We start from the raw sequence: 12,640 nt of genomic DNA on the forward strand, positions 1-12,640 counted from the left end.
CTCTCAATGTGCTTTTGTTTCCCGCCCTGCCCCCAGTCCAGGCAGCGGGGTGCTGGGCAAAGCCACCTCCTCTTTTACACCAGCCTGCTCCAGACTTGCTGTACTGACAGATGGTGTAATGTAGGCAAGCCCTTAACAAACCACAGGACTAGACGTCCCTGGTTCGAATCCTGCCTCTGCTATTTGCTAACTGTGCAACCTTGGTGGGGTACAGAGTCTTTCCGTATTACAGTTCTCCATCTGAAAACTGACATGGTGATAATGCGACCAGTTTTGAGGATTGAATATACAAAGAGCACTTAGAACAGGAGCCAATACATAGTGAGAGTGATGTAATTGCTTGCTGTTATTACATGCCTTTGGACAATTCATCTCCTTTCTCTGGGCCTCAGTTTCCCCAACTGTACAATGAGGACAGTAGTTGCTACCTGACCTGAGTGCAAATCCTGAGAACCCTTTCTAGGACAAATTTCTTGGGTTTTCTTAGCCTCAATCTGTTAATCTGCTCATCAGTTAAATGACATTTATTCTTAATAGATGGGTGTGGTGACAATTAGATGAGAAAATGTGTACCAAGCATGTAGCATGGGGCCTAGCACATAGAAAAAGCTAAAACAGTTAGTGTTTTTTTTTTTTTAATGGATGAGAAAGAACTTTCTAAACTATAATGGGCCATGTTCCTGGGAGGAGTATTGTGGTTTTGTCATGTGCTTTCCCAGCTATGCCTTATTCACAGACTCCTAGAATCAGAGAAGTCAGGATTGGAAGGGCCATTTTGCAGATCTGTTCATCGATCCATTCAACATATATTTTCTGATCACCTATTATGAGCCAGGCACTGTTGTAGGTGCTGGGGAGAGAGCAGCAGCGAGGGTCCTCCCCTCATGGGGCTTTCATTCCTGTGGGGGAGATAGACAGTAAATGGGTGAGTCCATGAATATATGCTACAAGTTCACATTGAATCCCTTTATTTTACAGATGGGAAAACTGAGGCCTAAGAGGGGAAGAGATTTTCCTAAAGCCCTCCAGTGTCATAGCAGGGCAAAAACTTCCAAGCAAGTCTTCACAGTCTCAGAATATCCTACCCTTAACAAGGCCTGGTTTCCCCAAGGTCTTAAGATGTGCTAGTGGGAACCAACATTTACTGAATCTTCAGCTACAGGAACTGTTTGAAGTACTTAACACATCTTAAGTCATTTTTTTTAATTTATATATATATATTTTAAGACTTTACTTATTAGAGAGAGAGAGAGAGCAAGCGAGCACGGGGAGGAGGGTGGGGCGGATGAGAGGGAGAGGGAGAAGCGGACTCCCTGCTGAGCAGGGAGCCCAACTTGGGGTTAGATCCCAGGACCCTGAGATTATGACCCGAGCTGAAGGCAGACACCTAACCGACACCTTAAGTCACATTTAATCCTCACAACAACCCTGAGGGAGGGAATTGCCAAGAAGCCTATGCTATAGATAGGGGAACTAAGAAACAGAGAGATGGAGGATTAAACACAGAGCCTCTGGTTCAGGGCGCATGACCTGCCTCAACCACTGGCAGTCCTGCCGTCCTGGCTGCACAGTCTTCCTTCCCCTTGACCCTGGTCTGCGCTCTTTCCTTCTTCCTTTCCTCCCCTTCCATCCCCAGTCCTGGTCTCAAGGACTTCTTCCACACTCTGAGTAGCCTGGGCTAAGCCCCCCCTTCTCTCTGGTTCTCAGTTTCTCCATTTGTGGATTTTGAGGATTGCGTTGGATTGTCCTCAGGGCCTTCCATGACCGCCCTGATTTTCAGCCCCTTATCAGTTTGTAATCATTTTACGCACTTGTTTTCTAGTCTGCTTTCCCTACCAGATGGGGGGGGCTCCAGGGAGCAGCACCCTACTGCCTCTGTTCACTTCTATCTCCCTAGAGCCTGGCTCTGTGCCTTGCACTTAGTAGGCCCTCAATAAATATTTGTGGGTGAAGAAAGGAAGGAATGACAGCGGTTACCTGCAGTTTTCTCAAAACCAGCTCCTGTGCTCTCTCCCTGGCTCCTCTTCCTTTCTCAGCCTGTGGGGCCCCCTCCCTCCCTCCCTCTCACCTCCCAGGGCCGACTCAGGCCCTCCATCCGGCCTGCATTTTTCCGGGTTTGATATCATTTTTTCCACTCTCCGGCTGCTGCCGGAGGCCTCTGCCAACTTTCCACAACTACAGCCCCTCCCCCACGACCGCAGGCCAGAGACAACTTGGGGTGGGGAAGACCCTCCCCCTCCTCCCTCCCCCAGGCTGGAGTTAGGATGGGGAAATAAGTGCCATCAGTGCCCTGCTGGCAAGACTGGGAGCTTGAAGACGCAGGATATGGCCTATCTGTCCAAGCTCCGGTCTTCCTTGCCTCTGTGTTCCTGGTGGCCGAGGCTTGTGGGCAGGCAGCTGGTTGGGGGCAGGGGTGTCAGGCCTCAGGGACATGATGGTCCAAACCATTTGCATCTTGTTCTCCTCTCAAAGCAGTGACACCCCTTTCCCCTTCAGCTGGAAACTCCTGACCTGACCCCTAAGGCCCAGCCCTAGCCCCACAGCCTCAGCCAGGCCGCATGCCTCACTACCTCCTCCTTCTTGCGCAGACAGAGGAGGCTGGGCCCTGGGGTCTAGTCCTCACCCTCCCTGTCTGGGTGACCCTGGGATGCTCTCTTCCCTCTATGGGCTTCAGTGTCCACATTCAGAAAAATGAATGAGGTGGATTAAATCGGTGTCCATCTTGGGGATTAGTGGATTGACTTTCATGGAGACAAGCACCCCCCTCCACTTTAAATTGTAAGCAAACTTGTGTTTGAAAGTCCCTTTCTCTGGGACTCTATAGTTTTTGTCACATTCTCCAAGAAGATTGTGGATAGGACACAGACTGTAGCCTGACAAGTCGGGGTTGGAATCCTGACAACTTCACTTAAAGTAGTTATATGATCTTGAGTATGAACCTTCACCATCCCGTGCCTCTATTTTTCTAATTAGTACACAGGGTTTGTGAAGATTAATTACTAGTTGTGACAGCTTAAACCACAGCTCCTAACAAACAAGAGCTATTATATTGTGAGGATGAATGCTGAGATTCCTTCCAGATAAGATTTTCTGAATCTATAATCTAAAAAATGGGTTTATGAGAAAATAGGAGGTCATCACACTACTAAATTGTGGTTGTCTGTGCACCACGGGGTCTCCCTCAAAGACCGGCGCCAGGGGCCATGCCCAGTGGTTGGGAGAAGGGCCTGAACACACAACTGGTCCAGTGATTTTATTGACTGACCTTGACCCAGGTCAGCGGGCTAACCCCGTCTGCAGCCAGTGTAGATGGGACAGTGGGAGGTGGAGATGCTTGGAAGAGCCCAAAAGAAGAGGTCTGGGCATTCAGACTGGTCACCCTTCTGGTCTGGTTTATTGTGGGGAGTTGGCCAGAGCCCAGGGACAAGGAAGATTTTTACAAAAAGGCTCGCACTGCGTAAAAAACAACAACAACAACAAACCACACACCCACCCACCCACCCACCCCCACCCCCACGCCCACACCCCCACACACACCCCTACTCTGTGTCCAGGGTGAGCCTTCGGCCCCATAGTCTGTCCACTGCTTCCCGGGGCGGAGGGGTCCCTGAAGCTGCGGCTCCGGGAGATGCTCCGGCCCTGGGGGCAGCAGGCAGGCGCAGCCGCTGTGCTGACTCCAGGCAACTACGTCGTGGCCCCTCGGTGGCATCGGCGGAGCTCAAATGCAGCCCAGTGTTCCGCCAGCCCCAGGGCGCAGGCGGCTTCAGAGCACGGCCAGGTTGTGGCAAGACTTGGAGCGGGCCTTGAGTGCCCGACGGCGGGTGCTGCGGGGCGTCAGGCGGGCCAGGAGGCGACGAGCCCGCTGGCCGAGGCTCGCCCGCCTTCGCGGCGCGGACGGCTCCCTGGCCGCGCTGTCCCGGCGGCGCAAGCGCAGTTGGCGGACCACGCCCTCGAAGAGCTCGGCCACGTTGTGCTGCAGCGTGGCCGACGTCTCGATGAACTTGCAGTCGAACACCACCGCGCAGGCGCGGCCCTCTGAGGGGCGGGGTCAGGCGGGCCGGGTTGGGGGGAACATAAAGGTGGGAAGAGGTGTGTTGAGTCTCAAGCTAAGCACTTTTTCTTTTGGCCCTACGTTGTGCCGGGCGCCAGGGAACTCCGCGGTAAATGAGACCCGGCCCTGAGGAGTTAGTTCACAGGCTAGGAACTGATACTGGTAGCAGAACGAGGCTGGGAAGACAGAGAGGCTGGAAAGCGGCTTGAATGCCAAGTAAGGGGTCTGAGCTGTGCATCAGGGTTATCTGGGGGAGCTTGTTAAAATGCGGATTCCTGAGCCCACCAATAAAGAATCTGATTGGGTAGGTTTGGGACGAGGTCTGTGAAGCAGCATTTTAACAAAATCTCCTGGGGATTATGTTGGGGAGTTTGGGGCTGTCTGCTCACGAAGCACATGGTCTTCCATCTTTAGGAAGCCACTTGGGCTGGGAGAAAGGGGCCTGGGTTCCTGTCCTTGGTGGCTGGTGACCCCGTGGAACTGGCTCACCCTCTCTGGCTCTCAGTTTCCATAATTTTTAGCTTTTGCCCTGTGAGAAGGGCCATTTTGAGATCTTTACGGGTCCCACACGATATTACCAAACATATTGAAATTTTCTCTATACCACTTTACATGCAAATTATATATAACTAAACGTTTTGGTTTGCAGTTGTCAGCTGCCACAATATTGTGTTTGTAGATGATTAAAGCTTTGTGAAATTTTAATTTGCAATTTTCTCACTGTGTTTTGGAGCTAATAATTGTTTCAGATCCCAAATGCAAGCCCTTGGAAAGCTTGTGGGCCTATCATGTCCAGTGGATAAAGTGTCTCTGACTGAGGGCATGGGAGAGCCATACGGGAATTTTTAAGCAAAGTAGTGACAAGGTCAGATCTGGTTTTGGAAAACTCTGACAGCTGGCAAGGAGAACTGGTTCAATGGGGAGAGAGAAGTACAGGGGCTGGCCCAGGTTAAGGTGGAGATGCCAGGATGGGGCAGAGGTTGTGGGTATAGTGGAAAGGGAACGTGGGGTTAAGGGAGGTGGACCTGACAGGATTTGGGGACTGGTTTGGGGGAGTGGGATTGGGGGGAGTGGGAGAGGAAGCAAGAACAGTTCCTAGCTTTCAGGCTTAGGCGTGTACATGTGCGATGGGGGCGGTGGTGGGGTGACAGTCCCTGAGATGGAGAGCACTGGAGGAGGAGCAGTGATAGCAGGCTGAGAGGAAGCTGGAGGAGGAGGGTGGAGTAGAGGGCTCACCTTCCACGGAGACTTCCCGGCAGCGTGCCAGGTCGGCCTTGTTACCCACCAGGATGATGGGCACGTGGTCCGCCTGATGCGTGCGCCGCAGCTGAATGCGGAGCTCAGAGGCACTCTCGAAGCTGCCTCTGTCTGCGATGGAGTACACAATGACATAGGCACTGCCCGCCTGCAGGCACGAATCCTGGCTCCAGCCTCCATCCTGCAACAGAGTGGCCCCAGGCCCATTCTGCAAGGGTACCGACCTCTCAGCCAGAGGGCCCTGGCTGAGAAAGCTGGGGCTGGGATGGTCTGACTGGGAGTGCTGGGGCCGAGGCTTACACTTTGGACAGGTTTGGGGGACAAATTCTGCCATTATTCTCTGTGTCGCCTTGGGTAAACTACCAATCCTCTCTGAGCCTTAGTTTCTCTGTGTGGAAAACTGGGCTAATAACACCTCACTACGTTTTCTCATTTGTCGATTGCTTCCGTAGGCCAGGCACTGGAGACAAAGATTTCTTTGGTTCCCCTTCCTGCTAAGGAGGGTTCAGCTCTTTGGTTTCTGATCAGTCAGTCTTGCTAGAGAGTCCTTGTGGCCTTCTGCAGTCCAATTAAGAGACAAAAGGGGGGCTTCTGGGTGGCTCGGTTGGTTAAGCATCTGACTGTGGGTTTTGGCTCAGGTCATGGTCTCAGGGTTATGGGATCAAGCCCGGCATCGGGCTCCGCGCTCAGGGTGGAGTCCGCTTGAGATTCACTCTCTCCCTTCCCCTCTGCCCCTCCCCCACTCACTACGTCTCTAAATAAGTAGACAAACAAACAAAAAAACAAACAAAAAAAAGTCTTTCAAAAAGAGAGACGAAGGGAGGCTGACATCAAGGGGAGGCACTTTCCAGGCCAGTGGTGAAGAGAGAAGTAAAAAGGAGCAACTGTGGAGTGTAAGGGAATGGGTGGGAGAGGCAGGGGCATTTTAAGAAGCAGAGTCCTTGCAAGTTGTTTGACAAGGAAGGGAAGGACTGGAGAACTTTTGATATGCCATTTTGGGTGGTGATCTCTTGTCAGGGATAACACTCTGAGACTGGACCATCTGGGTAATAACTTTGTAAGTGTTTAGTAAGACACCGTTCCTATCTTCCAAAAGCTCATGGTCTGGAAGGGACGCTGTGAAAGTCAAGAGTTCTGATGCCCTGTGATAAGTACCATGAAGAGGCAGGAGCACGTGGCTGGAGGAGCCATGGGGGAAGAGGAGAGGAGGTCAGAAGAACTCAACCTGGCAGAGTGTCGGGAGGGCTTAAGAGTGGACTGGCGAGTGGGGTTTGAGAGGATGAACGGGAGAGGAGAGAAGGCCAGGGGTAGGAAATACTGAGTGCGGTGGAGGCATTGGTTTTGAGGGGGGAAGAAGCCAGAAGAATTTTCTGATAACCCAATAAGACAGATGAATAGGAAGGCCTCAGATCCATGGTCAACACACTGTCAAAGGAATTAAGTTCTCAACAGCCATACTGATCCTTCCCCAGGCCGAATAACCATGGGCTGAGTCAGACGGATGTGAGTTCTTAACCTGACCATGAACAGGTTCCTTCCTCCCTCTGGGTCTCAGTTTCCCCATCTGTAGAATGAAAGTGTGGGGCTTGAGCATTCAGTCATTTATTGCACAAATGTTTATGAAGGATTTGCTATGTGTTAGGATCACAGAAACCAGTTGGAACATGGATTGGTGGGTAAGACCCCTTGGGGGTGCGACTAGAAATATAGGTTACAGGACCCCATTTTTGTAGGTTCTCATTCATTAGGTCTGGGGTGAGACCTGAGAATTTAATTTTTTAAAAGATTATTTATGTGGAAGAGAGAGAGAGAAAGGGAGAGCATGCAAGTAGGGGGAGGGGCAGAGGGAGAGAGAGAGAATCTCCAGCAGACTCCCCGCTGAGCATGGAGCCCTATGTGGGGTTCCATCTCACGACCCATGAGATCATGATCTGAGCCAAAATTAAGAGTCTGGTGCCTAACCGACTGAGCCACCCAGGTGCCCCAGAGATTTGACTTTTTATACACTCTAGGTGACCCTGATGGTCAGGCCAGCTGGGGAGCTATGGCATGAGCCAAAGGGCCACCCAATTCTGGCAGGTCCTGCCTCTCTGACATCAGAGGGCACCATCTATTGAAAGGATGGATGTTTATTCCGGACGCAGCTACTGTGTGGACCCTCTGTGGAAACTGCCTCCACCATCACTAGCCAGCGAAACTGGTTCAGTCTCCCCATTTTACTTGTAGGAAAACCAAGGGCCAAAGGAGAAGAGAAAACATTCTCAAGGCCATACAGCCAGCTGGGCACAGAATTCCAGTTCCAGTGCTCTTCTTCCCGGTCTCCCAAATGGGACACCCAGGCTGATCACTTTTCTTAATTCACTAGACTCTGCCCCACAGGACTTTCAACTGCATTCAAAAAGTGCTCCCTCCTCCCCCCCAGCCTGTGAGCTTCATGAGGCCAAGGGACATGTCTGTCTTACTGCTGGGTCCTCAGTGTCCTGGCCCATGATACATACCCAGCCTGTGTTTCTTAGTGAATGCATGAGCGAAGGAGTGAAACCCCAGCTGAAGGCTTGGAAGGTGATGTTCCCAGCGGGGCTGGAGAGGGACAGTCCTAGTGCATAAGAGTACAGGCTCGGGGGCTTATAGATCTGTGTTTGAATCCCACTTGCTCTCTGAGAACTTTGGACGCATTACTGAACCTCTCTGAGCTTCGATTTCCTCATCAGTAGGATGGGAATCAGAATACTCACCTAGGGTATTTGTTTTGACTGAACGTCATAATGTATATCCAGTGCTTAGCACGGGGGCTGACCCTTGGGAAGAGGGTGCTCCGCAAATGCCAGCTGCTGCTAGGAAGGCCACCATCATCATCATCATGCTCATTTGGAGCTGGGTGCGTTTCATCCTTGCGGAAAGGAATTGGCCACTTAGCTCCTTCGTCCCTATCCTTTCCTCCTATCACTGGGGCTGTCAGTCATTCTTGCCAATCACCCGACGGTACCCTCCTAAGCCCCACCCTGTGGGCGGGGCCTCCCTGCAAGTTAGGGGCGGGGCCTACCCCTTCTTGAGATAGGCTCCCAGGTGATTTTTACATCCTTCTCTCTGCTTGGTTGTATTTCTTCAAAGTTCTACAATGGGCATGTATTATCTGTATAGCAAGAAAAAATAAAACTCAAACAAGGTAAGAAAAGCATATCCCTGTCTGCTGCTTTTTTCCTGCTCTGGAACGGGGTAGGAAACGACATCCTTTGGTTTCCTTCTTTACTAGCTACCAAGTTATGAGGAATGAGAATGATCGTTATTTACATTTCTTCACCTCTGTCCAGCATTGTTTCATGCTCCAAACTGTACTCACCACTGTGAAATTGTGTAAGAACTTTAAAAAACCAGCTGGTAAGGAAGGCAGGAATGAATAACTCATTTATCAGGTGAGAAAACTGAGGTCAGCTCAGGGCACAAAGCCATGCAACTGGTAAAGAAGAGAAAGGGGAGTTTACCCTCAGGCATTCTGGTGCTAAATGCAGTGTTCCTTCCTCTGCACAGTGTGCGTGGGGAGCGGGCAGTGGGATGAGGGTGCTGAGGACGAGGTGGAAGTTTACAGGGGGAGAAGCACGCCCTGGGGTGGCTGCAGAGGGGATCAGTGGAGTGGGAAAAGGACTCGGGGTCATGAAGTTCTTCTGCCTTCACTTGCAAAGGCTTCTTGGGAGCTGTGGGTTTTAGGGGCTGCTGAGGATGGCCTCTGCCATGTCCCTGCTGTGTCATGTCCTAGGAGGGGACAGGGGTCTGGTACCAGGCTCAGCACCCCTTCCCCCAGGTCCTGGGTGCCGTGCCATACCCGTTTCTCAGCCTCCCAGGTGTCCATGACCACCAGCGTGGTATCCTCGCCATCCACCGTGAGGGTCCTCTCGTACACATCTTCTGCAACCAAGGAAGGAGCCAGATCTCAGGGAATGGGGGCAGGCATGGGGAGGGCATGGCCCCCCTAGTCTCCTTTCTGGTCACAGCACTCCCTCCACTTGTGCGGGAAGTGCTCACCACACTTGTTTGATGTCTGTCTCTCCTGATAGGTCAAGAGCTCCATGAGGAGCCCATGTCTCCCCAGCTGCCAGCATCGTATCTGGCACATAGTAGGTGCTGAGAAAGCTTTTGCTAGTTTGGTTGATCAATGAGTGTGGGATGGTGGGGTTAAAGCTGGGCTGGGAATTCTCCCAGTCCCGCTCTGGCCCTGACTTAGTGTATGCTTTGGGCAGGTCATATTACCCTCTACGGGCCTCAGTCCCCCACCTGTCACACCTACAGGTGCACACATGTACACGTCTCATCTAGGGTTCTCACACCCAAGGCTAGAGAAGGGGCCTGGCCAGAGTGTCCCCATTTTCTCTTTGCTTTTAAACAACCTCCCTCTGCACTCATCCTGTGTCCTCTCAGCTGGTCCTGTAGGAACCCATCTTCATTTCCTCTGTCCTGTCCCTGTCTCCCCTCCTCCTGGGGCCCACCGACCCTCTTGGCTCACTGCATCTCTCGGGAATAAGGGAACCTGGGGAATCTCCATTTGGGGCAGGATCTTACTTTTGCTGCAGGTCGTGGTGGCCATGGATGGTTGTCTGTGGAGCTAGGAATATCTGAGAGTCAGGGGAAGTTGGGGCTGGGAGTTTCTGAGCGGGGTGGGAGCCTACCATTTTTTTTCCATTTGAGACTCATAGAACTCAGAATTGCTTCCCTTATGACATGGAAATTAATCATACACCTCTCACCCATGAGAAATTGGCAACCTTCTCACTATTCAAGTCATCTCCATCCTGTAGACCATTGTGCGGGCTGTGCCCTACACCACTCTCGGGGTGGGGGGGAGGCATCGTTCACTTCATAGTCTATGTGAATGATGCCCTTTAGAGTTGAGCAGTGTGTGAGTTGCACAACTCTTCTTAGCAGGCTTGTGCCCCTGATGACAAGGCTTTCCCTCCTTTGGCCACATCCCACCCCAGCTCACAGGGTCCCTACCTCCCAGCTGTTCATGGAGGTCCCGCTCTTGCTTCCCTGCAAAGAGGCTGGCCAGGCTGGTCTTCCCTACGCCAGGATCTCCCAGCAGTACCACGCGGTAGAGGGCCTCCCAGGAGCCTTCAGAGTCACTGGATTCAGAGGACCAGCCACTGGGGGCAGGCGAAGGTTGCCGAGTGGGAGGATTGAGGGAGGCAGACTGGCCCAGCCGGGGATGCTGGGGTTTTGCAGAAGGTGTTGTACACAGGAGGCCAGGCTGGTGGCCCCGGGGGGACAGGGGCAGTGGAGTGCTGGCTCGCCGGCGCAGGGGGGTCTTTGCTTCTTGCTGGGTGTTTAGTGTCATCCTTGGGGGGGAGGGGCTTTGCTCCTTCCTTCCTTCTGTAAGCATGAAGCCAGGGTGGGCAGTGAGCCAGGCACTGTGAGCCCCTTCTGCAGGGTCCAGATGAGTTTCTGAGAGGACTTCCTCCAAAGCCTTCTCTTGTTCAATGACAGGAGGAGGCGCCTCAGCTCCTTGGGATGGGGGCTTCCTGGCGTCGGGGCCAGAGTAAACCTGGGTCAGGCTGGGAGGGGTGAGTAGGCAAGCTGTGAGCACACGCGTGCACACCCACAGGTCGCTTCCTCTGCCTCGAGGATGACCCAATACCCCAGGACACAGAGACAAGAGACAGAGGGGCCGCGGCAAGGGGGCATGTCCATGCAAGCACGCGCCCACCCGCCTACACAGACGTGCCCCTCCCATTTGGAACAAGGGACCCGCGTTCTGAAAGGAGCCTAATTCCCGGGTTCCCCCCCCTTCCCCACAGCTCTCTTCCCCAAGGTTCAGATCGGGGCTGGAGGGTTGAGGGCCCCTGGGGGGTTCACTTCCGCTGCCCCATCTCCTTGAGGGCTGAGGAAGAGGCAGGACGGAGTGGGTTGGTATTCCGAAGGCCGAGGGGAGTCTGGGGGTTCCCTCGGCTGTAACCCGAGCGCCCTGGTGCCTTGGGAACGGCGTGTCCGGCCCGCCCCCTACGTGAAAAATTCAGGAGAGGCTGGCGCGACGGCCTCCAGCGGCTGTTGGGGGGCTGGGGTTTCGAGGCAGAGAGCCCCAGTTTTGGTGACAGGACAGGGTCCCGGCGGGGGGGGGGGCGGGGAAGGGACCTACAGGACCCGGGGGCGCATGTCCCATTCCGAGTCTGAGTCCGAGCTTTCCCCCGCCCCGGGTCCTGAGTGTGAGTCCCCCGATCCCGGGAGGGCTCCTCGTCCGAGGCTATCCAACCCACCAGGCCCCAGGCCGGAGGACCCTCACCCGGGACGCGGGTTCGAGGCCTCTCCCGCCCCTCCCTGCACCGCAGATCCCCCCGTGCAGGCGCCTGGCGAACTCCGCTCCAACTTCACTAAGTTGGCGGCGGGCTGCGCGGGCCTTTACCTCGCGTGGGGAGGGGTCCAGGGTCCCCGGCGGCCGCTGCAGCTGCTGGGTGCTCCAGGCTGCACCACCGCCTCCGCGCGCAGCCCCTCGGGCCAGTCCCGCCCAGCCGCCCGGGCCGGGGGAGGAGCCGCGACCCCGCCCCGTCCAGCCCCGCCCCATCAGGGCAGCCCCGGGGTCCCCGCCCCGAGGCCTCAGCCGCCCAACGACTTTCCGCAGAGCTCAGTTGACCCACTGTCGCAAGGCCTTTGCCTGGGGTGGTGGTGGCAGTGTCGGGGTCGGGGCGGGGGGGCGGGGAGAGGAAAGAAGGGATTCCTGAATTCCTGGGTCTGGATCCCCTCTGCATCCACGCAGGCAACGGGGCGCACCAATTTCAGCCCTCGCAGAATCCACCTGGGGAGCTGGTTGAATGTTGATTCCCAGGGGCCACCCTCCAAGAGAGGCGGATTCTGCCGTTCTGGGGGAGGGCTTCAGGAATCTGCATTTTAAACAAATGCCCATTGATCTTGCAGAGTCCATGGACCCCACTTTGAGAAGCTCAGGTCTGGATGGAGAATTAATTTTGGGACGTGGCTCCACCTAGGAGGGAGCCTAGGAAGTCTGCACCGAAGACTTCTTAATATTTGATATTGGCATTCCATTCGTTCATTCACCAAATTCTTGGTTAAGCGCTCTTTATGCAGGGGGCCGTCCTGTGCGGGGAGAATGGCTGTGCCCTCTCTGATGAATATTTACTAGGTGTTTGGGCTGTGGCTGGTTTGATTTGAGCACTTCGCCTGGATTATTAGCTCATTTAATCCCGTCACCACACTGACGCTTATCTGGGTCTGCGACTCAGGATTCTGCCTCTCAGCCAACTGTCCCTTTCCATCACTGACCATGGCTTAAAAAAAAAAATCTTCCTAGGCCCTTGGAGGAGAGACACACTGTGATCCTGGTGGAGTAGG

The 12,640-nt window shown here is 53.9% G+C and overlaps 1 protein-coding gene across 1 annotated transcript; it reads right to left on the reverse strand.

Annotated features, from left to right (window-relative positions):
• Positions 1–381: 381 nt before the first annotated feature.
• On the reverse strand, positions 382–11,794 carry REM1 (RRAD and GEM like GTPase 1). Its single transcript, XM_045807312.2, has 6 exons — positions 11,697–11,794; positions 10,295–10,851; positions 9,129–9,211; positions 5,288–5,489; positions 3,538–4,035; positions 382–899 (listed from the first exon to the last, which is right to left on the reverse strand). The coding sequence occupies exons 2-5, from the start codon at positions 10,677–10,679 to the stop codon at positions 3,764–3,766; spliced, it is 942 nt and encodes a 313-aa protein (XP_045663268.1). The 5' UTR covers positions 10,680–10,851; positions 11,697–11,794; the 3' UTR covers positions 382–899; positions 3,538–3,763.
• Positions 11,795–12,640: the final 846 nt, after the last annotated feature.

This window comes from Ursus americanus, chromosome 22 (assembly GCF_024610735.1).
Source record: "Ursus americanus isolate L20-20 chromosome 22, mUrsAme1.1.p, whole genome shotgun sequence".
Classification (NCBI taxonomy): Eukaryota; Metazoa; Chordata; class Mammalia; order Carnivora; family Ursidae; genus Ursus; species Ursus americanus.